Genomic DNA, 26,089 nt, shown 5'->3' with positions numbered 1-26,089 from the left:
TTCCTAAGAACACGAGGTTAGCAAAAACAAATTAGTTTGTTTAAACATTGTTAAATTAACCCCGAAAATGTACAATTTCTGATCTAAAATATGAAAAAAAATGTTTGCAATCTCATCGTGACGTACGATGACGTCACTGTCACGTGAGCTACCTGATAAAAGGTCAATTTTTCCATCCTCTGTGTTTAGTTTTGATTCCGGTCCGGTAGCAGCAACACTGGAGCTCCGTTTTGGCTTAAAAGTAGCACGTGTTCGCGAATTTCTAATTTATCTAATATATAAAAATAAGTCGGGTTTTCCTTCCTGACGCTATAACTCCAGAACACACGAACCGATTTCCACGGTTTTGCATTCGTTGGAAAGGTCTCGGGCTCCGTGAGGTTTATAGCAAAGAAAATTCTGGAAAAATTTCAAGAGAAAAGCAGGAAAACAGGGAAAATATTTTTTTTTGCACGGGAATCGCCACTTCGAAAAAATTTGAATAGTTGGCCATGCCTGACGGACCTGTCGCCTGACTGACGTGTCACACAAAACTATTTCTTCCGTGCGATTGTGAAAAGTATTATTGCATTTCAAGTCGTTTGTTTTTTCGTAACAAAAAACGTCGTTTATTTCAAGAAAAGTGTTCGTTAAAGTGAATTCAGTTACGCATTGCGAAAGTTTCTTATTAATTTTGATCTGCCATTCTATTTACCTATGTTCACTTTGTTGGTTTCGACAAAACCTCAAACTTTACCGTTATGCGAGGATTTGATTTGAAGTTTTCAGTATTTTAAAATTCTCAAGACAAAATTTACAGATTTGATTGAACATGTGAAAATAATTCTGTGTCGTTTTATGAAGTTCATTACAACGCCGAGAAGACGACAAGCTGACATAGGTCCACGAAGTCAATGAAATGTGCGACGAACTACCTCAGGTACAAATCGCAATGATTTATTTCATGGGTAATTCGGATACGGAAATTGATCAGCGTCGTGCTCATAATCAACATAATAGTCAAACATTGAAGCGAGACATTGGGTGGTATGAATAAAACTGAGTAGATTCGATAGTATTCGAAGTACGAAGTACCTACTTTATTATTACTCTTATGTACCTGAGCATCTACTCTATGTACTGAGTACCTACTTGGAAACATTGTATCTCCCCGGACACATATTGAACATCTACGCGTTTTGTGAGCATTTAATCTAAAAATGAGCATCGGCGTGGCAAATAACTGAGCTGTCTGTAAAGCAGCTTAGAAGACGAGCAGGATCGTTGTAAGAGTGAGTTTTGACTAAATATGGGGACTTTCATGAACGTGGAACGTCGCCAAAAGGTGCATTCAGTTTGAAAAACACATTAGCAGCGGGAATATCGAAAACTTTTCAGGTAATTAACTTTTATTTATGCATAAATTGTGCAGTACGTTTTTTCTAACACTGGCCATAGAGATTCCCATCTCAAGGTGTCTACCCCATACTGACTTATATTTTGGGGACCCGATTTTTGCCTTGATGGTTGAACACTGTGACTGTTTTCCTTTTTTGTTGTATCGAGATGCTACTTGAGCATCAAGTTTTACTTACTGAAGTATTAGCATCATCTAGAAAAACTAGAAATATTTTGATTTGATATTCGAGCATCTACTGAGTTTTATTTATATCAACCATTGTCAAACAACTAATCGAACGTTTTTTCGATAGAACTTCCTTCGCACCAAAAGTATAATGAAACATATTCAGCATTTTCGAGTTGCGTCTTTTCTTCACACAATTTTGTGATGACCAAATCAACATTTACAATCAACACGTATATCACCTTGGATTGGTGCAGTGTAACTAATACTAAAAATAACTGTATTGCATCTCCAAAATTATCTGCGAAAATCAAGTGAGCCGTCCCATCAATTTTTAATGATTAACAATTTACCATGCTTACAATAACTTTAAAACGTCTGCAAGATCTCAAAGTATTCATTTCTGCAACGCTTGGGTTATTCAATAAAATAAATTGACTGATCCATATATTTTTTTAAGTCACTGTAAAAGCAAATCTAAAAAATTGGTCTAAAGAGTTTAGACAGTACTTTCCTCGCTGTCGGAAATGTGACGACTGCATGCCTATTATGTTTTTCTTTCGCAGTGGATTTCAAAGCATTCGGTTTTGTAGTTTCTGAGTAAACCAATAAAATAAATTTACGCATTCATTATTTTTTTGAGTCACTCGGTATATGCAAATTCAAAAAATGTGAATGGAATGATAAATTACAAGTACAGACTCATCATATTTTGTATATTCTAGATAGGATTTATTCGGCAAACTTTTGAGCTGACGTCATCAGTTTTTTGGAGAAGATAACCACATATATTTTGACTAAAAATTTATTATAATCTTTATAACCTTAAAACATTTGCAAGATTTCAAAACATTCGGTTCTGTAGTTCCTGATTAAATCAATAAAATATATTTACGCATTCATTAATGTTTTTGGGTCACCCTGTATATGCAAATCCAAAAAATATGAATGGAGTGATAAATCACAAGGAGAGACTCATCATATTTTGTACATTTTAGATAAGATTTATTCAGCGAAATTTTGTGGTGATGTCATAAATTTTTTAGGGGAGATGAGCAAATACATTTTGATCAAAAACTTACCAGGCTTATGACAACTTTAAAGAATCATCAAGATTTCAAAGCATTCGGTTTTGTGGTTCCTGAGTAAATCAATAAAATAAATTTACGCATTCATTAATTTTTTTGAGTCACCCTGTATATACAAATCACAAAAATATAAATGGAGTGATAAATAACATGTACAGACTCATCATATTTTGTACAGTTTAGATAGGATTTATTCGGCAAACTTTCGAGCTGACGTCATCAATTTTTTTGAGGGGATAAGCAAATATATTTTGACTAAACATTTATTATGCTCTTTACAACCTTAAAACATCTGCAAGATTTCAAAGCATTCGGTTTTGTTGTTCCTGATTAACTCAATAAAATAAATTTACGCATTCATTAATTTTTTTGAGACACCCTGTATATGGAAAACGAAAAAACTTGAATGGAATAATAAATCACAAGAAGAAACTCACCATATTTTGTACATTTTAGGTAGAATTTATTCAACAAAATTTTGTGGTGACGTCATAAATTTTTTTAGGGGGGACGACCAAATACATTTTGATAAAACATTTACCATGCTTATGATAATTTTAAAACATCTTTAAGATTTTAAAGCATTCGGTTTTGTAATTCCTGAGTAAATCAGTAAAATACATTTACTCATTAATAATTTTTTTTTAATTACCCTGTATATGCAAATCCAAAAAATATTAATGAAGTGATATATCACAAGTACATACTCATCATATTTTGCACATTCTAGATAGGATTTATTCGGCAAACTTTTGAACTGACGTCATCAAGTTTTTGGAGGGGATAGCCAAATATATTTTGACTAAAGATTTATGATGCTCTTTATAGCCTTAAAACATCTGCAACATTTCAAAACATTCAGGTTAGCAGATTAAAAATTAAATTTCAAAATGTTGTTTTATAATTTTGATTTTTTTCCAAAAATCTGGACGTTTCGGGTAGAAACTCAATTCGGAATCGTAAAACACTATGTTATTTTATACAATTTAAAACCGATTTACTATGTACAATTTTGAAATGACGTCATCGCATTAGTGGTGGGGATGATTAGACAAATTTTGGTTAGCGTTTTACCATCTACATGATATTCCTAATATAAGTACAAAATTTCACAACAATCGGTCGAGTACTTTCGGAGATTATCTGTCTAATAAAAATCCGGGATGGCAGACAGACGGACAGACGGATAGACAGATGGAAATAGGAGACCTATTTCTTCGTCTTCTAGGGATCATGAAAGATCAAGAAAAGGTAAAACTAGAGAGTCGGCCGACGGACTCGATTACAATACTTCCTTTGCTTACGCTCGGGAAATAAAAATATGAATGCAATGATAAATTACGAATATATACTGAAGATTTTTTGCACATTTTAGATAGGATTTATTCGGCAAAATTTTGAGATGATGTCATCAAGTTTTTGGGTTTGATAAACAGATATATTTTGTTTAAAAAGCTACCATGCTTACAGTAACTTCAAAACGTCTGCAATATTTCAAAATTTTCAGTTTTGCAATTCTTGATTCAGTCAATTAAATAAATTGACCCAGTGATTAATTGTTTTGGGACACCCCGTTTAAGCAAAACTAAAAAAATATTAATGCAGTGATAAATCACAAGTAAAAACATCATATTTTGCACATTTCAGATGGGATGTATTCAGCAAAATTTTCAGGTGACGTCATCAATTTTTTAGGGGGAATGAACAAATACATTTTAGTCAAAAAATTACCATGCTTATGATAACATTAAAGCATCTCCAAGATTTCAGAACATTCGGTTTTGCAGTTCCTGATTAAATCAATAAAATTAATTCACCCATTCATTAATTTTTTTGAGTCACCCTATATAAGCAAATCTAAAAAATAGGAATGGAATAATAAATCACAAGTACAGACTCATCCTATTTTGGATATTTTAGATAGGATTCATTTGACAAATTTTGGGCTGACGTCATCAATTTTTTGGAGAGGATAAGTAAATATATTTTGAATAAAAATTTATTATGCTTATTGTTATAATCTGTTTTGTCTCTTTTCTAAGGATCTGGATTTGTGTCATTTAGACGCCATTACGGTTCTCTACTCACTGTATTTGTTCGTTCCATAAGGTAGGCAATTACATGTATGGTGAGCTGGTTGCCTACCTTATTTACCTAACATCTTTCCCCTTAAAAATAAAAAAAAAAAAAAACATATTTCTCTTAACGTAAAGAAAATTAAAACTTAAAGATTAAGCCGCTCCGGCTGGACTATAGGTCGGCCGCTTCTGGTTTTGTATCCTTCATGTTGTTCTGGTTCTAACACAGTTGGTGTTTCACTTGTTTCACATTCACTAGCACTGTCTAATTCTATATAACATCTTAGAGGTTCTTCTCTTTCCTCTTTCCTTTCACAATGAATTTTATTATAAGTTAGGTTGGGTAATGAACGGTTTTGCATGTACTCATTGCATTTGATAAATTTTCGGTTTCTGATCAAACATGCGCCATTGTCCAACCTAATTTTGTACGTCCTATCTCTAAGTTTACTTATGACTATTCCAGGTGTCCATGTAGAATTTGGTTTCGTTTGTACATACACATTACAGTTTACAGGAAGATCACCTAGTTTTTTGGTTTTATATTTATTAAAATATTCAGCTTGAACTGCCTGCTTTTGCTTTATTGTTGATGAATTATATTGTGAGGCTACTTTAGGTGTGTGTTTTTTTACTGTCGTTGGAATTAATGTGCGTAATTTACGTGACATCAAGATTTCGGCTGGCGAGACATTCTCAAAAATGGGCGTGCTTCGATATTGCAAGAGTGCCATATATATCTCTTTTTTATCATGCAAATTTTTTTTAAAGATGTTTTTGGCTGTTTGAACATTTCTTTCAGACATTCCATTTGATTTAGCATGAGTTGGTGAAGAAACAATATGTGCAAACTCCCATTCTTTGCAAAAATGATCAAATTCTTTGGATGTATACTGTGTTCCTCCGTCTGTTACTAACGTTACTGGAATTCCATGTCGTGAAAACACAGATTTCATTTTGTTTATGATGTTATTACTAGTCATATTTTGACTGAGATTTTCGATTTCGATGTATTTTGAATAGTAATCAATTAGAAGAAGATACTTGTTTCCATTATACTCGAAAATATCTGAGCCTACTTTATTCCAAGGTAGTATTGGTATTTCATGACTTTTGAGAGGCTCATTACTCTGGGATTTAGAGAAATGTAAACATGTATGGCAACTAAGAACACGTTGAGTAATTTCGTTGGTCATCGTAGGCCAAAAGACTGAATCTTTCGCCAGTTTTAAACATTTATTCACGCCTAAATGACTGTAATGGATTCTCTCTATCATGTCTTTGCGCATTTTATATGGAATAACGAGAGACTGACCTTTGTAAATTAAATCGTCAATAACAGTTAATTCGTGTTTGTATTTGGCGTACTGTTTGATTGTATGACTTGCACGTTTAAGATTTTTCGGAAATCCTTCTGTTATCGCGTGTTTTAGTTCCAGCATTTCTGGGTCATTTTGAATGGCTTCTTTAATTTGATTAATTTTTTCTGGAGTAGCATTAATCTGAGTTTGTATTAGAAACACATGAGCGTCAATTTCCTCCTCTATTTCATCTTTTTGTGTATTGTCAGTATACGTCGCTCGAGATAGCGCGTCCGCTAAGAGCAAATATTTGCCTGGTTTGTAGACTAAATTAATTTCATATTTTTGTAACTGTAATAACATTCTCTGTAATCTCGCTGGGCATTTATTTAATGGCTTTTTAAAGATAGAGATAAGAGGTTGATGGTCCGTTTCGACAGTTACCTTTTTGCCATAAACGTAGTCATGAAATTTTGTTAGACCAAAACAGATTGCCAGGAGCTCCTTCTCTATTTGTGCGTATCTTTGCTGAGTCTCGGTCATTGTTTTGGAAGCATATGCACACGGAAGACTGTTTTGCAAAATTACCGCCCCCAGTCCGTTTTTAGAACTGTCTACTGAAACTGTAACATCTTTATTTACATCATACAACTGTAAAACTGGTTTTGACGTTAGAATTTTTTGTATCTCTGTAAATGCTTTTTCCTGGTGACTTGTCCACTCGAAATTTACTTCTTTTTTAATTAAGTCTCGCAAGGGTGAGGTTTTTGTTGAAAATTCTGGAATGAATTTACTAACGTATGTTAACATACCTAACAAACGCTGAACGTCCTGCTTTGAAGTTGGCTGCGGCATGTTCAAAACTGCCTCGATTTTAGAATTATCGGGTTCAATACCTCTCCCGGAAATGTAATGTCCCATGTATTTGAGTTTTGCCACCCCAAATTTGCATTTATTTTGATTGAACTTGACATTGTTTTCTTTTGCAATTTGTAACACCGCTTGCAATCGTGCATCGTGTTCTGCTCTGTTTCGACCCCAAATGATTATATCATCGATATACACTTCTACTCCTTCTAAATTAAAAATTGATTTGAATTTTGTCTGAAACACTTCTGGTGCTGATTTAATTCCATATGGAAGTCGAAGAAATTTGTATCTTCCAAACGGAGTTCCGAATGTACACAAATCCGAACTCATTTTGTCTAGTTGTATTTGATAAAACCCGTTTGTTGCGTCTAGACTACTGAATACGGTAGCACCTGCTAATTTACTTGTTATTTGCTCTAAAGTTGGTATCGCACAATATTCCCGCTTTATGGCACGATTCAGGTCTTGTGGATCTAAGCAGATACGTAATTTTCCATCTGGTTTCCGTACTACCACTAGTGCATTTACCCAATCTGAGGGACCGTCAACTTTCTCAATAACGTTATGTGCAATTAATTCATCTAGAGTTTCTTTTAACTGATTTAATATTGGCAATGGAACTCGCCTTGTCGCATGTACGACTGGTTTGGCGTCAGGCAATAGCTGGATGTGGTGTTCCCCGTGAATACACCCTATTCCTGAGAATACTGTCTCGAATGGTCCCAAAAATTCTCTGTAATTCGTGGAAGTAATTTCATTTGAATTTAAGAAATTGATACGCTTAATTAATTCCAGCTTTTCGCACGTTTGCAAACCCAAAATAGCCTGCTCACCTGAACTAACAATAAAAAAATCTATTAAGTAATTGACATTATTTTTGTTGCACTTTAACCTACAAATTCCTAATACATTTAGGTAATTTCCTGTATAGGACTTTAATTTAACACTTGTCTTTCGTATTTCTGTCATTGGCATTTTCAATGATTTGAATAAATCTAAAGGAAGGACGTTAGCCATTGCGCCCGTATCAACTTTGAAATTAATAAACTTGTCTTTTAATTTTAATTTTGTAAACCATCCGTCCTTAGAATTATTCTGTTGTGTGAGTGTACCTATAAACAAACAGTTTCTATCATTTTCTATGCTTTTATCAATTGCGTTAACAGCCTTTTGTTTTGGTAAGTTTACACATGCAAGCTTCTTTCGACACACTGATGCAAAATGGTTTTTGTTTTTGCAGAAATTACAAAATTTGCCGTAAGCTGGGCACTTATTTATAGGATGATTTCTACCACACTTACTGCAGTTCGAGATCTGACCTTGCTTCACTTTCTTGTCCTTTGACTTACGGATGACATCCAGCGGAACCTCCTTGTTTTCTATAGCCACTGTGCGCTGCTTTGATGTTTCGATGGCCAAACACAGATCTATAGCCTTTTGTAATGAGAGAGAGTCGTCCTGGAGGAGTCGTTCCCTCATCGTCGAGTTAGTCACCCCGCAGATTATCATGGATTTGATTAGAGAGTCCTCGAGAGTGTCGAATGCACATTTCTGAGCCTGCTTCTTCAATTCTGTGACGAACTGTTCAAAAGCCTGGTTTCCTTGCTGCCTGTACGAGAAGAATTTATAGCGCTCGTATGACAAGTTTTCCTTTGGTACGAAATGAGCTTCGAATTTTTCCATTAAAACTGAGAGTTTACCAGCTTCACCATCAGCGAACTGGAATGTAGTGTATATTTTGAAACCCTCTTCTCCAATGTAGTGTAGCAGTTGTGCACACTGAATTGTTTGATCCTTCTTGGACACTTCAGAGGCTGTAAGATAATTGTTGAAACGACTTCGCCACGTGGCCCAATTTTCCGCCAAATTTCCTTCCATTCTCATGGGTGCTATTCCTCGCTGTTCACCCATCATTGCTCACTGTACTACACTCACCGCAATGTAGATTCGTTATTTGACTATTTATCCATCGACTGCGCCATGTTATAATCTGTTTTGTCTCTTTTCTAAGGATCTGGATTTGTGTCATTTAGACGCCATTACGGTTCTCTACTCACTGTATTTGTTCGTTCCATAAGGTAGGCAATTACATGTATGGTGAGCTGGTTGCCTACCTTATTTACCTAACACTTATCATATGTTTAAAACATCTGCAAGTTTTCAAAGCATTCGGTTTTGCAGATTCAAAATTAAATTGTAGGTGAAACAAAGTTCACCGGGTCAGCTAGTTGTTAATAAATATTAGCGTAAATGTTTTGTGTTACGTGCTGTGAACACGAAGGAAAGTGGATATTTTTCCAAAAATGCCCGATTTTTTTTGAAATATGTTGTTAATAACATGCATTCAGGACTGATAAAGTACGGCTTTGGAATATACAAAGTGCAGCGTTCATAATTCACAAAATACCGTATGCATCATTTTTAAACTACGGCGTCCAAATTTACAAAATACGGTGTCCTTCACCCATGCTATCAAACCCTAGTCCTCTCTTTTAATGGCAAGACGCACTCCAGACCTCCTCGTATTGTTTGGTTCTTGCTGGGCAACAGCAACGAGCGAGCACAGTCATCGCTCTTTGGCGGCAAACGTGGAGAAATTTGTATATTGTAACTTTTGTAATTGAAGCATTTTGTACTGTAAATTGTATGTGTTACTAACTTAACTTGGGCCTTGCCAATTTAGCTCCAGTGGTGCAAATGCTTTGTTTTCACGGTGCATTTGCTTGGGTTTTAATTTTGCAACAGTGCATTCTTTGGTTCCGAGACTGAATTCTCCATGTCGTCAGACGCTCTGGCCTGGGGGGGTTCTGCTGGCCCTTAGATGCTGGGTCATCATCCTAAACGGATGAGGTTCATCATCCTAAACGGATGAGGTCAGTCGGCCCTGTATCTATGCGGCTGCGTTCTCCTTGGGCGTGTGAGCGCTGCGACCTATAGATTTCGTTTCGAGTTCCATCGGTGTGCTTGCTTGGGTATTAATTTTGCAACAGTGCATTCTTTGGTTCCGGGTTTGAATTCTCCATGTCGTCAGACGCTTTGGCCTGGGGGGGTTCTTTTGGCCCTTAGACGCTGGGTTGCATCGTTCTTTGAGAATGAGGTAAGAGGACCTTGGATTTATGCGGCTGCGTTCTCCCTTGGGCGTGTGAGCGCTGCGACCAATAGATTTCGTCCCGAGTTCCATCGGTGTGCTTGCTTGGGTTTTCATTTTGCAACATTCTCAATTTTTGGTGCAATTTCTTCCGGTGGTGTATTGGGTACTAACTTTGCATTTGTATTGTATCTGAATTGTATCGGTATCTGTAGTGTATTCTGTATTGTAGCTAGATTGTAGGTACCTGTATTGTATTTCCGTTGTATTGTACTGTATAACGTTCTATCCCTCATTAACAATTCCTAGCCCTCTCCTTTCCTAGCGAGATGTGCTCCAGACCTTCCCGTGGTTCTTGCTGAGCATCAACTATCGAGGACAGAAAATTCAAATTCAAAACCAGCAAAGTTTCACAAAAATCATGAAAATCGCTCGTTGGTGGCCAACGTGGAGCAAAAGAAACTTTTGTAACTCAACTAACTTTGTTAACTCTATATTCTTAAGGAAAAAAAAAATATTACATTTAATTTATTATTTATAAGGACAAATAGTCATTTGCCACGCCGATGCTCATTTTTAGATTAAATGCTCACAAAACGCGTAAATGTTCAATTTGTGTCCGGGGAGATACAATGCTTGCAAGTAGAAACACAGTACATCGGGTAGATGCAGGGCCGGCTCTAAGGGACCAGGCGCCCCGATGCAAACTTACTGTTCAACGCCCTTAAAAAAAATTTGTAAAAAAAAAACAAATAACATTTTGTAATCACATATTTTTGTAGAGAGTTACTTTTTATTAACAAACATGCATAAAATTATGATGAATCAGTCTTAATATATAAAAATGTTTGTCTTAACTGACAGACTGACTGATTCATCAACGCAAAGCCTAAACTACTGAAGGTACAAACATGAAATTTGGACAGTAGGTTACTTTTGTGTCATAAGCACCCATTAAGAAAAGATTTCTGGAAATTCCGCCCCTACGGGGACAAAATAGGGGATGAAGCTTTGTGCAGAAATGCCGTGAGTTTTTAAGTCAGACGGGTTCACTAGGGAGGGAGGAGTGAACGAGATGAAAAATGATAATTTCGGAGGCTTCCACGGTCGGAATCAATACATGATCGTTTTCCGGGTTGGAACCGTGTAATTTCTCAAAAGAGTTTCGCCTCTGGTATGGTTGACATACTGAGTTACCGTGCTCTTTTGCCTTATTCTTAACCCTGCTCCTGAAGATGCCACTTACGAAAGTGTGCGAAACGTTGAGCCCAAAAACCCAATTTACACGGTTCCAACCCGGAAAACGATCATGTATGAAAAATGATGAGTCCTAATTGCGAATTCCACGCAAACGGAGCTGCGGGCAACAACTTTTCTATAGTTTAGGAAATATCGTTATTGTACCCTACAAAATTTTCTTGCCATTAACGAGACGGACAGTAGTACAATAACAAGAGATATTTACAACTTAAAGTTGTCGCATGGCGGTAATCCGCAGACCTTAAATTTCTAAAGCAGCAGAAGTTCAATCCATGCGTACAATTACCTGCTAAATGTTCTCCTACAAATTGGGGGGGACTGGTGTGAGCCTTAAATATTTCTTACCACTGTACTACTGTCCGCTCTCGTTATTGTCAATAAAATTTTATAGGGTACACCGATATTTCCTAAACTATATATAGTATAAATATAAAAATATTTATATTGCAAACGTTTTTCAATTTTTAATATTGTAAAATTGATACGATTTCAAAGTTATTTTTAATTTAGACTTTCCTCAATGTTAATCGAAACTTAAATTTAAAATTAATGATGACAAAAAGCTACGAAATGATACACACAACCAAATTCGGCTACAAACAGGAACAGTGAAAAATATAACAAAACTGTTGAACAACCACCACAACCAAAACCAACCGACTAGACTTGGAAAATAAAATTTTTAAGTATGCCGACATGGACTTTTATGGTAAAAACAAACGTGACAAATGTTAGGAAAAACATCTGGGTGTGGTCATACCGCTGTCTCGTCAAATTGTTACCCAGATAATGCATCTTAAATCTGGTTATTTTTTGTCGGTATTGATCTAAAGGTCCCATCACCCAACCCAAAGGCGCACTTTTTTTCAATTATTACAGTTTGAAAGTGCCAGGAATTGACTTCTTGGGATCTGTTTTGCTGGTCATAGTGGAATGTTAAAATGTAGCTTTTTCTGAAAAAAAGTTTTTGATGGGCGCCTTGGTCTGTTACTGCTATAATATTTTATTGGTAGTGATTCAATGCAAAACTAATATTATTTTTTTTTTTATAGAGTTAATATAATAGCATAGGCGGCGCCCGCCGCCCGGCGCCCTTTGTCACGGGCGCCCCGATGCGGTGCATCTTTCGCTTACCGTGTTAAGCCGGCCCTGGGTAGATGCTCAGGTATATAAGATTATTACTCTTTCTAGGTACTTCGTACTTCGAATATGAGTATCTACTCACTTTTATTCATACCACCCAATGTCTCGCTTCAATGTTTGATGATGTTGATTATGAGCACAACGCTGATCAACTTCCGTATCCGAATTACCCATGAAATAAATCATTGCGATTTGCACCTGAGGTGGTTCGTCGCACATTTGATTGACTTCGTGGACCTATGTCAGCTTGTCATCTTCTTATTTTTTATAAATTTTCTTACATATAAACCTTGTCCTGACAATGAGGAACACGTAAAAAAAAGAATCGTCCAATTCGGTGCGGTCGTTCTGAAGTTATGGGCGTACATACATTTCGGCGATTCATTTTTATTAATATAGATAGAATAGATAGATAAGACGGCTAAAAGATAAAAAAAAAATAAAAATTTTGCATGGGAATCGCCACTTCGAATGAAATTGAATAGTTGGCGTTCGTGACGGACCTGTCACCTAACTGACGTGTCATACAAAACTATTTCTTCCGTGCGATTGTGAAAAGTATTATTGCATTTCAAGTTGTTGTTTGTTTTTTCGTAACAAAAAACGTCGTTTATTTTAAGAAAAGTGTTCGTTAAAGTGAATTTAGTTACGCATTGCGAAAGTTTCTTATTAATTTTGATCTGCCATTCTATTTACGTATATTCACTTTGTTGGTTTCGACAAAACCTCAAGCTTTACCGTTATTCGAGGATTTAATTTGAAATTTTCAATATTTTAAAATTCTCAAGACAAAATTTACAGATTTGATTGACTGTGAAAATAATTCTGTGTCGTTTAATGAAGTTCATTACAATGCCGAAAAGACGACAAGCTGACATAGGTCCACGAAGTCAATCCGCAATGATTTATTTCATGGGTAATTCGGATATGGAAGTTGATCAGCGTTGTGCTCATAATCAACATAATCAAACATTGAAGCGAGACATTGGGTGGTATGAATAAAACTGAATAGATACTCATATTCGAAGTACGAAGTACCTACTTCATTATTACTCTTATATACATGAGCATCTATTCTATATACTGAGTACCTACTTGGAAACATTGTATCTCCCCGGACACAAATTGAACATCTACCTACGCGTTTTGTGAGCATTTAATCTAAAAATGAGCATCGGCGTGGCAAATGACTGAGCTGTCTGTAAAGCAGCTTAGAAAACGAGTAGGATCGTTGTAAGAGTGAATTTTGAGTAAACATGGATACTTTCATGAACGTGGAACGTCGTCAAAAGGTGCATTCAGTTTGAAAAACACATTAGGAGCAGGAATATCGAAAACTGTTCAGGTAATTAACTTTTATTTATGCATAAATTGTGCAGTGCGTTTTTTCTAACACTGACCATAAAGATTCCCATCTCAAGGTGTCTACCCCATACTGACTTATATTTTGGTGACTCGATTATTGCCTTGATGGTTGACCACTGTCACTGTTTTCCTTTTTTGTTGTATCGAGATGCTACTTGAGCATCAACTGTTACCTATTTGCATCATCTACAAAAACTGGAAATATTTTGATTTGATATTCGAGTAGATACTTCGTATTTCGAGTATGAGTACCTACTGAGTTTTATTTATATCAACCATTGTCAAAAAATTGATCGACCGTTGTTTCGACAGAACTTCCTTTGCACCAAAAGTATAATGAAACAAATTCAGCATTTTCGAGTTGAGTCTTTTCTTCACACAATTTTGTGATGACCTAAACAACATTTACGATCAACACGTATACCACCTTGGATTGGTGCAGTGTAATACTAAAAATAACTGTATTGTATTCCCAAAATTATCTGCGAAAATCGAGTGAGCCGTTCCATCAATTTTTTGGGGAGAATAAATAAGTATTCTTAACAATTTACCATGCTTACAATAACTTTAAAACGTCTGCAAGATCTCAAAGTATTCATTTCTGAGTTATTCTCTACAATAAATTGACTGATCCATACATTTTTTTGAGTCACTGTAAAAGCAAATCTAAAAAATATGAATGCAATGATAAATTACGAAAATATACTGATGATATTTTGCACATTTTAGATAGGATTTATTCGGCAAAATCTTGAGATGACGTCATTAGGTTTTCGGGCTTGATAAACAGATATATTTTGATTAAAAACCTACCATGTCAAACAGTAACTTCAAAACGTCTGCAATATTTCAAAATTCAGTTTTGCAATTCTTGATTCAATCAATAAAATAAATTGACTCAGTGATTAATTTTTTTGAGACACCCCCTACAAGCAAAACTAAAAAATATTAGTGGAATGATAAATCACAAGTATAGTCTCATCCTATTTTAGATAGGTTTCATTTGGCAAAATTTTGGGCTGACGTCATCAATTTTTTGGAGGGGATAAGTAAATATATTTTGAATAAAAATGTATTATGCTTTTCATATGCTTAAAACATTTGCAAGATTTCAAAGCATTCGGTTTTGCAGATTCAAAATTAAATTGTAGATGAAACGAAGTTCACGGGATCAGCTAGTTAGGGATAAATGTACGCAAGACAATGCCAAATAATGACAATATTTAATATGATTTCGATCGAAATGTTTCTTCTCGATATATTCAAATTGGGAATATACAAAATTTTTAAGGTGGTGGGATAATTTTTTGGGGAGTCTTAAAGTAGCATTATGTGGATGCCGAAAATATCACACTTTTGAAGTTGACATAGCGAGTACAAACGTATTGCAATTCTCCTCAATACATCGCATGCTAAAAAATTATTCATCATTTAAAAAGGAGATAGACATATTTTCGATCACGCCAAGAAGATTAAAATTCATTTTTGCTGACATTGAGTCAAAATTATATCTTTTAGGATATATAGTAATTTTTTTAGCTGTAGTATGTTAAACTTGATTCATCAGCTTCCATCTCACAATAATAATGATGATAATAATATCAATACTTTTTTTCCGAACTGTCACCAAACCCATGTTTATAACTGAGAAATTCATTACACAAAATTCGATAAGAAAATCAAAAATGCGGTCCAATACTAGAGAAATCACTTACGAGGGCTGTTTGAGAAGTGTGGTAAATTTGCATGATGCGGTGTAATAATCCCCTAAATGGCATTGCAGTTATCAAGATGATCCTTTAGAGAACCTGTTGCCAAATTTTAACCTTGTAGTTGACCACTTTTTCGTTTTACAAAAATTGAAAACACGACTTTCACACGGTCGACGACTGCGCCGGTTAACGCCGAGGAGCCTGCACAAGCGTCGAAAATCATTTACACTCCCCACAAAAATGAGCACACCACCTCCAGTTCTAAGGAACCGGACTACATGTAGCTTCCATATCCACATTAGGGATAAATGTATGCAAGACAATGCCAAATACTGACAATATTTAATGTGATTTCGAGAAATTTAAAGATTGTCGAACATTCACCTAAAACCAAACGTGTTCCGGAGTTCTAGTTGGGGTAGCTTCGCACAAAATAATTGAGAAAATCCATGGATAGAAGACCGCTGGATGAAAGTAAACGAGATTGCTGAGATTGTGGACACATCAACAGAACGAATGCATAATATTTTGGATGAAGAATTAATTACAAATGATAAATTATGCTTGCGATAGGTGCCGCCATTGTTGACGAAAAATCGAAAAGGCACGCTAAGGACATTATCATGCAGTGTTCAGTCACAATCCAAAGAACTTTGCGACATTTTTTGACAATTGACGAAAACTGAATAGCTATCACCGGACTCAAAAGATCAATTGAAGCAGTGGATAAAATATGGTGAAAATGTCCCAGAGAAGGCGACAGCAATTTTGTTCGCTGACAAGGATGGGTCATTGGTTTTTGGGACACCCAAGGAATGAAGTGTCATTAGGGTAAAACGGTAACAGGAACCTATTGTATGGCATTTTCGGATGGTTTGAAACAAAGATAAACTGAGGGAAAAACAACCAAGATTGGCGTATAAAAATCTGCTCTTTAATCAGGAGAACGCGCGACCTCACAAATCGACAATTGCAATGGAAAAATTGTACGAACTGGGGTTGAAATTGATCCCTTATGTATCCTATTTTCTGGACACAGCCTCGTTTGACTTCTCACTTTTTATCAATTTAAAAATCTGAGGTGGTCGGAAGAAATTTTCATGGAATAAAATGGTCATTAAAGCCATAAATGAGTACTTTGCAGGTTTGAAATAGTATACTTTGCTGAAGGAATAAAGAAATTAGAAACTAGCTGCACCAAGTACACAGCGCTATAAGATTATGTTGAAAAATGAAACTGATTTTTCTCAAAAATTCCTTTTTTTAACTAGTAGCCATGAAGCATGCAATTGTCGACTTGTTTCGAGATAGTCAAGTTCAACTTTACTACCAAGTTTAAAAAAGAAGATATAGGTTATGCATGAAATACCTGATATAATTATTATTTAAAATGAATAAATGTATACAACTAACATCACTTCAGTATATGCAAGCTAGTTGATAGACAGTGGAAGATAAAATTAATTCAGTGACAACTCGAAACGGTTTTCTTTTCTTGAAGATTTAGGTAAGGTTTGATTAAAAATCAAAACAAAATCATTTTGCACAAAAAAATTGAAGGTTCATTTTTTCAGTTTATTGTCTTACGGTTTCTACTAGTGAAAAAAGTAGTATATTAATCACGTTTGTGAAGCCAATTGTAGACCTCGCGCTTCACAGCCCTCGACGCTGTGTCTAGAATGATTGTCTTAACAACCTTGGTTAATAATATTTTTTAAGCCATTTATCAAACCGCCCTTGCATTAATTACTGCATCGTTGATGTAGGGGCTGTACTACAAATTAGAAAACATATGAAGGAAGATTGCTCTCTAAATTCATTGCGTCGAAACACACGTGAGATGAGGGGAATACAAGAAATAGGGCCTTTTTAGAATAGAAATGTCTCGTTACAATGCCATCGACGTGTGTGTTACTATAAAGGGCAGCAGCAGCTACAGGAAAATAGGAACCCTATTGTTCAACTAATTTAAGCAAAATCCGAATGGCAAGGTACGGAACGGAAAAATCGCCGTTGGTCAATTATGGTCGTTGACCAGTTTGCCAATACGTCACCTTTATGTCGGCAGAAAGCACACTGGGGTGCAACAGAAAATGTAATAAAATACATGAAATGTTTCTTTGCAACTTACGAGTAAGTAGTCATTAAAGTAATACTCGTTATACGAAACATTAAAAATGGCTCTGCGATTAGTGGTACGACTATTAGATTTCAAAGTGGTTCCATGTGACTCAGTTGAAAATGATCCCTCATCCTGTCCGAATCTTTTTTTTATAAAGTTGGGGCGATCTTATAAGATTTTTTCTCGACAGTGAGAAAACAACATTGATAACCAGAGCGGGACTTGCAGGAAAAGTCGACAACAAATCTCTAAATTATTATTATTATTATTATTAATGGAAATAACTCAACAGGCTAAGCCCAATTAATGAGTTAATAAAGTAGTAACAATTAAACATAAATAATGCACTCACACACTCACATACCCAACACCCATATTCACACACAAATGAGTATAATCTAACAACATTTAGTCGATAGTAGTCCCTTGATGTCGGCTAGTTTGCATGCAAAAATGTCAAGTTTTTCCTCAATATTTACGTAATTATGGATTGATTGATAAAGCGGTGACATTTTGATAAGGTTTGAATTTGGAGCAGGAACTATGAAATAGCTCTTACTTCTTGCATTACAGCGGGTTACTCGAAAGGAAATTTGTTCCAGTAACTGATGACAATTAATATTGATGTTTACAATTAAATAAAGAAATGAAATGGAATCTGCGACTCGTCTCACGTGCAGACTTTGTAAGCCAAATCTTTGTAGTAAAATTTCCTGGGGATAACCCTGACAAGGATATACATCATCAATAAGGAAAGCTGTATATTTCAGAAATCGCCTTTGAAGCTTCTCCAGTCTATTAATATGAACATCATAAATAGGCCTCCAAACCACAGAAGCATATTCCAATTGCGACCTTACAAAAGAATAGTAGAGGATCTTTAATGCGTCTAGATCGTTATACTTTTAGTGTTTCGTATAACAAATCCCAAGGATTTATATGCAGATGAAACTATGTTATCTATATCAGTCTGTGATGAAAAAAGTTAACTTTGCGTCAAAGATAACGCCCAGATCACGAATAGTTTCTGGTCTCTCTAAGGTATTATTGGAGATATTGTACTGAACGTCTGTGGTCTTAAGTTTCCTTCTGTATGACATTGCAAAGCACTTACCGTGATTGAGCTTGAAACTATTACTTAGAAACCAAATGATAAATTTTGGAGGTTGATTTGTAGTTCTACAGAATCGCTAATATCTTTAATTTCCAAGAATATCTTTAAATCGTCTGCATATATTAAATAATTACATATTAGATTATTTGTGATGTCGTTAATAAATAAGTTAAACAAGAGTGGTCCCAACACTGAGCCCTGAGGAACCCCACACGATTGAACAAATGACCTTGAACGACACCCAAAAATAGAGACAAACTGCTGACGATTTTCTAAATAAGACGTAATTAGTTTTATAAGAGAAGATGTAAATCCAAAATTGGGCAGTTTCCCAATGAGTACGTTTACAGCGCTAAGCTTGTAGTGGACTGACCCATACCCTCACCTAAATCCGACCTACGTAGTCCTCTTTTAGTCTACGTTTACATCAGCAATAATGCAAGCTGCCCGATGACATTTTTAGGTCGAATTTAGTCCTAGCCTAAATTTTGTGAAGCGCCATCTCACCACGCATTATAAAAGATTATTATAACATCAGTGATCGGTGTTTATTTAACAGCAATTAATATCAACAGTATTAATACTGAATAAATACCGCACCAGTTTTAGGTCAGTCCATGCGGCAGTGCTGGACTGACCTATCCATTACTCCACTACTTGGTCTGCGTTTACAGCATGAGGACTAAACTCACTTAGGTCGAATTTGGTGTTTAGGTTGCGGACTAAGCGCTCGCTGTAAACGTACTCATTGCTGATGTAAACGCAGACTAAAAGAGGATTACGTAGGTTGGATTTAGGTGAGGGTATGGGTCAGTCCACTACAAGCTTAGCGCTGTGAACGTACTCATTAAGAAGATTATGATTTCTTGTATCGAACGCCCTAGAAAAGTCTGTGTAAAGGCAATCAACCTGTCCATGCTTGTCATGAACGTCACATATGTAGGTATTGAGTTTTTACGGCTAAATTTGTTATGGTAGATCTCCCCTTTACAAACCCATGCTGACATGTTGAAAGTATTCCTGATATGTGAGGGCAGATGAAACTATGCACTACTTGCTCAAAAATTTTGGCGAAATTGTTTATTATAGTTATAGGCCTGTAATTGGAAAAGTCAGATCTATCCCCACACTTAAAAACGGGAGTAACACGGGATTCTTTCCAAACTTCGGGAAACTTGCAAGAAGTGAAAATCATATTAAAAATAGCTGTTAACGGTTTCGAAAGGATAGTGGCACAGTCTTTAACGAGGAAAGATGGTATTAAGTCAGGTCCAGCTGTTAGGGTTGCTTTTAGTTTACTGAATGCCTTTCTCACAGTCACAACTGATTGTTAAAAGTCATTGTTGATGGTACTGATTTAATTTTATTTTTCGCTTTAAAGAAATTCCAAAAATTTTTTGGATCTTCTTTCACTCTTATGCTGATGGTCTGCAAATAAAATGTATAGGCTTCTGTGGTTAGTTGCTTTATGTCTGCTCTAAGTAATGTCTACTTTAAGTAATTGATAATTTTGCAAATTTCCCGTTCTTCTATAACTTTTGTGCAATTTATCTTTTCTTTTGATCAATTGAATGATTTATTTATTGTGCCAAGGAGGATAATTACACAATGATTTCTGTTTTATAGGAACATATTTGTCGAGAATTTGAAATATTTTAGAGTAGAGAAGATTAACTGCAACGTTAACGTTTTGAGTGCTATATATCTCATTACAATTGATTTTAGCTAATTCGTGATAGAGGTAAACTAGATTAGCTTTTTTAAAATTGTACTCACATTTGTTAAAATTTGGACTTACCTTGTTGGACTGAAAACGAAATCGCTAAAGAGGAATGATAATTATCTTCCTTTGTTACGACCTCTGCTCCACGAACAACATTAATATTAAAATTTGAGAAAACTTGATCTAAGTAGTGTACTATTATCCTTGTTCAAAACATTGTTATACTGTAGCATATCAAAAAAAGCTGCCAAAATCTCAAATTGCTAAACTTTGTTACTTTTTAAACCTATTCTGTTAGTCTGTTCCCAGAACTCAGGAATGTTAAAATCACCCACGATTAAGATTTTTGAGCCACATAAACATTGCAGTGATGCAACAGAGTCTACAAAAGATACATATTCCTCAAAGGGACAATTTGGTGGAGCATAACCAACTATAATGAAGAAGTCTGATTTAGCATTAATTTTACATTTAATCCCAAGAATGTCGATGTGTTTAGTATTTCTAAAGCCATCGTTAAGAGAAGTTATATTAATATTAACTGAATGGAAATTTTTTTGGATCGCAATCAGTACTCCACCTCCTCTGTTTGAAAACGTCATCGAGAAGTTTTGGTCAGAACGATAGCCATCATAAATCTTAAGATTAAACAATTCACCACTACTCACATTAGCTGTAAGCCACAATTCAGTAAAACAGAAAATATCATATTCTAACATCGAGGTTGTATACACTTCCTTAATTTTTATATTTAAACCCCTTACATTTTGGTAGTACACCGTGAAGGTTTTTTTTCTTTGAACATAGGGATCGTGCATGTATGTTGGGTTGCATATTCATCCTCCAATGGATTGATTTGGACTTTTAAAAACTGAACATTAAAAGATCACATAAGATTCGTAATAACTGAGGAGTAGGCCATGTCAACGATGACATTTACAGTAAAATTTTTGACGATTTTTTTTTTTTTAAAGGTCAATAACGTACATTTTCTGTTCTTTAAACTTGTACTTATTACAATACCTTAACATGAAGACAGTAGTGCCTAAATCTCGATTAGATATTTATGCTCAGTTTTTAAAAGTCCAAGTCAATCTATTACAAGCATGTATGCAACCAACTTAACATTGTTCCTATGTTCAGAGAAAAAAAAAACCTCATGGTATATTAGGTTCCCTAAAATGAACACGGCGATTAGTAGATTTTGTATTTGTTGATAGTCACTCTATATTCAGGATATTACGTTTAAATTCAGATTTAGCTTTAAGCTAGTAGTGACAGTTTTGATGATAAATGAGATAACATATATTAAATTCCTAATTATGTTAATAATACTATCTCAGTACACTCAATGAAAATTCTTATTAAAGATTAAAACATTCATATAAAAAATTACCTGCTAGGACAGACGGATTATATTAGTTCACATCTAAGCTTTCATAAAATAGGAAAGTCGTCCAAACCATGCCTTTTATTGACTTATGACTAGGAAAGCTCAAGCTTCTAAATCAACAAACATAATAGAACACATAAGCTTCTACAGGGAAATAATTATTTGCAAAAATTGAAAAAATGAGTATCCATCAAAATGCAAAATAATCAAATCTGGGAATATATTGCTAAGTACATAACTTTAGTTTAATGTGTAAGTTAATTTAAATTTGTTTATTTTTTTATATATTGAGAGACTCGACAAACTTAATATCAGAATTTTTACAGAAGAGTGGACTTAATTAAAATCAAAAACAAAAATTCTCAATTACTTGTTAATGGATAACCTAATAAAATCTGAACATACTGGATTTTGATTAAGATACCTTTTGCAGTTTTCCTGTAACTTCGGTCGGTGCTACCAACTACCAGCCTTGATCAACGTAGCTATGCCATTCGATTATGATCTCTGCACCTGCGATCAGTGATTGTACAAATACTATCTAATTTAAAACTCAATAAACACTAACAATGACAGTGAAGTTTTGTTCTCGAACATCAGTCATCACTATCGAAAAACACTGTTAAAGACAAATACATATATTTATATATATATATCCACCCTTCTTCTTATAAAAAGTGTGATGATTAAAATCTAGTAATACATCTGCCTCAAATCAATTGCATGTTCTCTCAATAAATTTTAATTTAATACATGCTCTTTATTATACATATTATAATGTCACTATAAAATGGTGCATACAAATCTAAACTCATAAACTTTTACTGAAAATTTAGTAAATTTAAAATCATTTTTCTTAACAGAGCATACATTAATAATATCTCACATTTGCTTTATTAGATCAAAATATTTATGTGAAGTTACAGTGTGACACATATTTCGTTACATAGGTCCATATAAAAACTCGTCGAATTAAAAAAACACAAGCCTAAAGAATATGAATGCGGACCTTAATGAATTTGTTTCTTTTTTTTTTAAATACCAATAACTGAAAATGACACTCCGTTGAATCACCCTGTAACATGGCCTTTAAGCTATTTACATTGCAAGCAATTACAGTTAGTGGTTGTTGGTTGACATATTTGCTACTGATTTCGCAATAATCAAGCTTAATGTTTCTTTTGACTTCATTTTATTATTCATGTATTAAAATCCTAAAAAAAAAACCTGTGCAAAGGTACCAGGAAGCTGTACCTATATACCTTGATAACAGCAAACATTTTCGAATTATTAATATGTATTCGTATTTCAATATAGTGGTAACTTTTTATTCTTGTTGAATAATACATTAATTTTAAGTCCGTTTGTGATTGGATAACGCAATATATACTCACGACTTCTGAATAATACATAATTTCGTCAGATGAAGTCATCTATATTTCCACGAACTGCCAAAGACTGCATATTCACCAAAATTAAGCTTTAGAAAACTGAAGTGAAATGTGTGTGCGATGAGAATACATATTTGTTTATATAGGAACTAATTATTGAAGTGGTTTTTTAACTATCCGTATGGTCACTTTGAGTTATTAATAATTCACACGGGCAGTATTAAAGTTTTTTTGAGGTAATTAAATGAATTGTGGCAGTTAAATTTAGCTAGCAGTATAAAAGAATTTTATTAGCAATTTAGCAATCGAGCTATATATTATATAAATATGTCGTGCAATTATTATTTGAGTTGCAAAATGATAGAATGGACAGGTAGATAAATAAATAGTTAGCTAGTTCTCAGCGTTCGGTAAAAGTTAAAAGTTATTTTATCTCTTGATTTATACTGTAAGTTTTACCATATTTTTTAATGTTTCTGTGGACAGCTTTGCGATTATTTTTTTTTTGTTGATATTATTCGAAACTATATTTCGATAAAAAATACATACATCTTCTTTAAAAGTGGCCATAGGGATTCCCATGTTAAATTTTATACCCCGTGTTACCTTATGTTTGAGTAAAGATTTAGAGTTGAAATTTTTACTGGATGTAATTTGGGTCATCTTCTGTCGATTTTATTAAAGCTCACGCTGTAAATTAAAGGATATTTATTAAACAAAATTAAAATATTTGGGTATTTTTGTCGGTAATATTGTAGGCAGCCATGTAAAAACCGACATTTACCTGACGTTTCTAAAATTTGATTACTCGTTCGATTACTGATTTTTAGTGACCGAAATTCGTCAATAGCCGCAGTACACAATTAAAGAAAAAGTGGAAATGCTCACTGCAAGAGCATAATTTAAAAATTTTATGGCAGATTTATAAACACATATCTTCTCGATCGCGGACAACAAAAACGCAATTTCGGTGAAGTTTTCTATTATTTCCTTCATTTATGTTTGAATTCCATCATTCTGTTTCTTTTATAAAAACTGCAATAATAGTTATTTATTATACAAGCGGTTAAAGTGAATGTTTAATGAGCGGTCAGTTAAAGGCGACAGCGGCGTATGCCGCGAGCGCCTTAAGACCGCGAGTTACACATTCATTTTAACCGCGAGTGTAATACAAAATTTTATTCAATTTTGACAACCCCAAATTGTGAAAAAATTGGTGATTCAAAGTTCACACTCGAGAAACGTCAGAATTGACAGCGACCACGGCTGTAGAATAGTTAGGTTGAGTATCTTTCATTCATTCACGTTCCGGTAGGTGGAATAATTTCTTTCCGTACCAGTTAGCCATGACGCGCGTTTTCAAATGGGTCCCTCTTACGGTATTTAGAGGCATTAACTTTTGCCACATCAAAAGGACACGATTATACCGACATAAATGACAACTTTGACATTTAATCAAAGCATTTAATAATAATGTTTATGTTAAACGTTCAATCTTTTGGAAGCGTCTTTGATCATTGTTTACACTAGCTACTATGCGACTTCTCTGAAACCGTTTTTGCAGAACCCTCATATAACGCCCCTGCCCTGATCGCGTTCCTACTCTTCAAATGTTATGTATTTAATCAATGGTTATGAGAAATGTTTGTACAACATTTGAAGGTTAGGTAGGAACGTGATCAGGGGTGTTGTATGAGGTTTTTGTGAGGGCGGATTCGGCAAAATCGCGGTGGCTAATGTAACCAATTACCGAAAAGTTCTTAACTAGTACATTGTCAACTTGTTTTTCGAAGGAATCTGTGTTTATCTGGTCATCGCACATGCTTGTTTAATAATTGTTTACATGAAACAATAGTGCTAGAAATATCGAACAAACCTGCGGTTGCCGAGGTTTGTTATGTATAAATGTACGTTCCTCTCTGAGTTGGCGATCTCGTTAAACCAATTTAAACAGTAATTTCTATCATAATACATCAACTAGAAGTAGAATGACAGTTTTGGCAGCCTGTCAGTTGTCAATTTGCCATTGCAGTAGTGGAAAATTTCATTCATAAAGATGTTAGTGCGTAATAGTATTTCACAGATGGCGAAACGTTCGAAAGCGCGCCTAAGCCTCCTACGACACCCAAATTCTATTCCACCAAATTTCCCCTAGTGTATACTATCCTCAAAGATATTTGGCGTTTATGACTTCACACCAATTTGACTCCCATTATAATTCAATAGGCCGTCACAACCGGATGTCTTAAACCCGCTCACCGATACCTACCTGAAAAGACCTTTTCGACGTGCCAGGGACGGTCGAGACGCGAAGGACCGGACTCAGAGTAATTTTGTTTGTTAAAATTTTCAAATTTCAAAATTTCCTTACGGAACATGATTTATACTTTGAAGAAAATTACACAAAGACACAATTATTAGAAGTGTTACACACTCGAAAATTTGAGAAACAATATAAAATAGATGCTATGGCGCGAGATCGTGGATTTAGGGTGATTAGTAGACAGCGGATTTCTGTCGGGCTACGTCACGATTATAGGTGGGGACGCGCTGAATCGCCGGGACTCAGTAGCGGGTGATAGATAATCACTGAATTTGAATATCACTTATTCCATAAGTACAATTAACGATTTATTAATCAAACGGCTAAGTAAATGAGAACTGGAATTAACAGCAGAGTGCAACGAAGCAGCGGTATTCTAATCTCAAATAAACGAAGTGCAGCCCGTAACTGCAATGAATTCCCATCCCGTACGAGCCGTACCGAGTTTGGCCTTGTCTAGCCCGACCGAAATCCGCTCTCTACATCACACTTCCGCCGTACCATTGTATATTTAACCCCATCGAACTAATCTGGTCGCAAATGAAAAATAATAT

The 26,089-nt window shown here is 35.0% G+C and overlaps 2 protein-coding genes across 2 annotated transcripts in view; both read right to left on the bottom strand.

The window, feature by feature from the left end:
• The window catches only part of LOC135143102 (protein kinase C, brain isozyme-like), a 183,262-nt gene that overhangs the window by 59,271 nt on the left and 97,902 nt on the right, over positions 1-26,089 (bottom strand). The gene's annotated exons all lie outside the window — the stretch shown is intronic.
• On the bottom strand, positions 4,723-8,970 carry LOC135143100 (uncharacterized protein K02A2.6-like). The gene is made up of 2 exons (XM_064074960.1): positions 8,203-8,970; positions 4,723-8,013 (listed from the first exon to the last, which is right to left on the bottom strand). The coding sequence occupies exons 1-2, from the start codon at positions 8,813-8,815 to the stop codon at positions 4,877-4,879; spliced, it is 3,750 nt and encodes a 1,249-aa protein (XP_063931030.1). The 5' UTR covers positions 8,816-8,970; the 3' UTR covers positions 4,723-4,876.

The sequence above is a fragment of the Zophobas morio genome, unplaced genomic scaffold (genome assembly GCF_036711695.1).
Source record: "Zophobas morio isolate AGI-343-1 ecotype UQ-CSIRO unplaced genomic scaffold, CSIRO_AGI_Zmor_V1 ptg000058l, whole genome shotgun sequence".
Classification (NCBI taxonomy): Eukaryota; Metazoa; Arthropoda; class Insecta; order Coleoptera; family Tenebrionidae; genus Zophobas; species Zophobas morio.
Note: the sequence above shows the minus strand (reverse complement) of the source record. Positions and strands in the feature narration are given on the sequence as shown.

Coding starts and splice junctions, on each gene's coding strand:
- LOC135143100 (XM_064074960.1), bottom strand. CDS start 8,815: ATGATGGGTGAACAGCGAGGAATAGCACCCATGAGAATGGAAGGAAAT. Junction 8,014..8,202: donor AGGTCAGATCTCGAACTGCA/GTAAGTGTGGTA, acceptor GTTTGTTTATAG/GTACACTCACACAACAGAAT.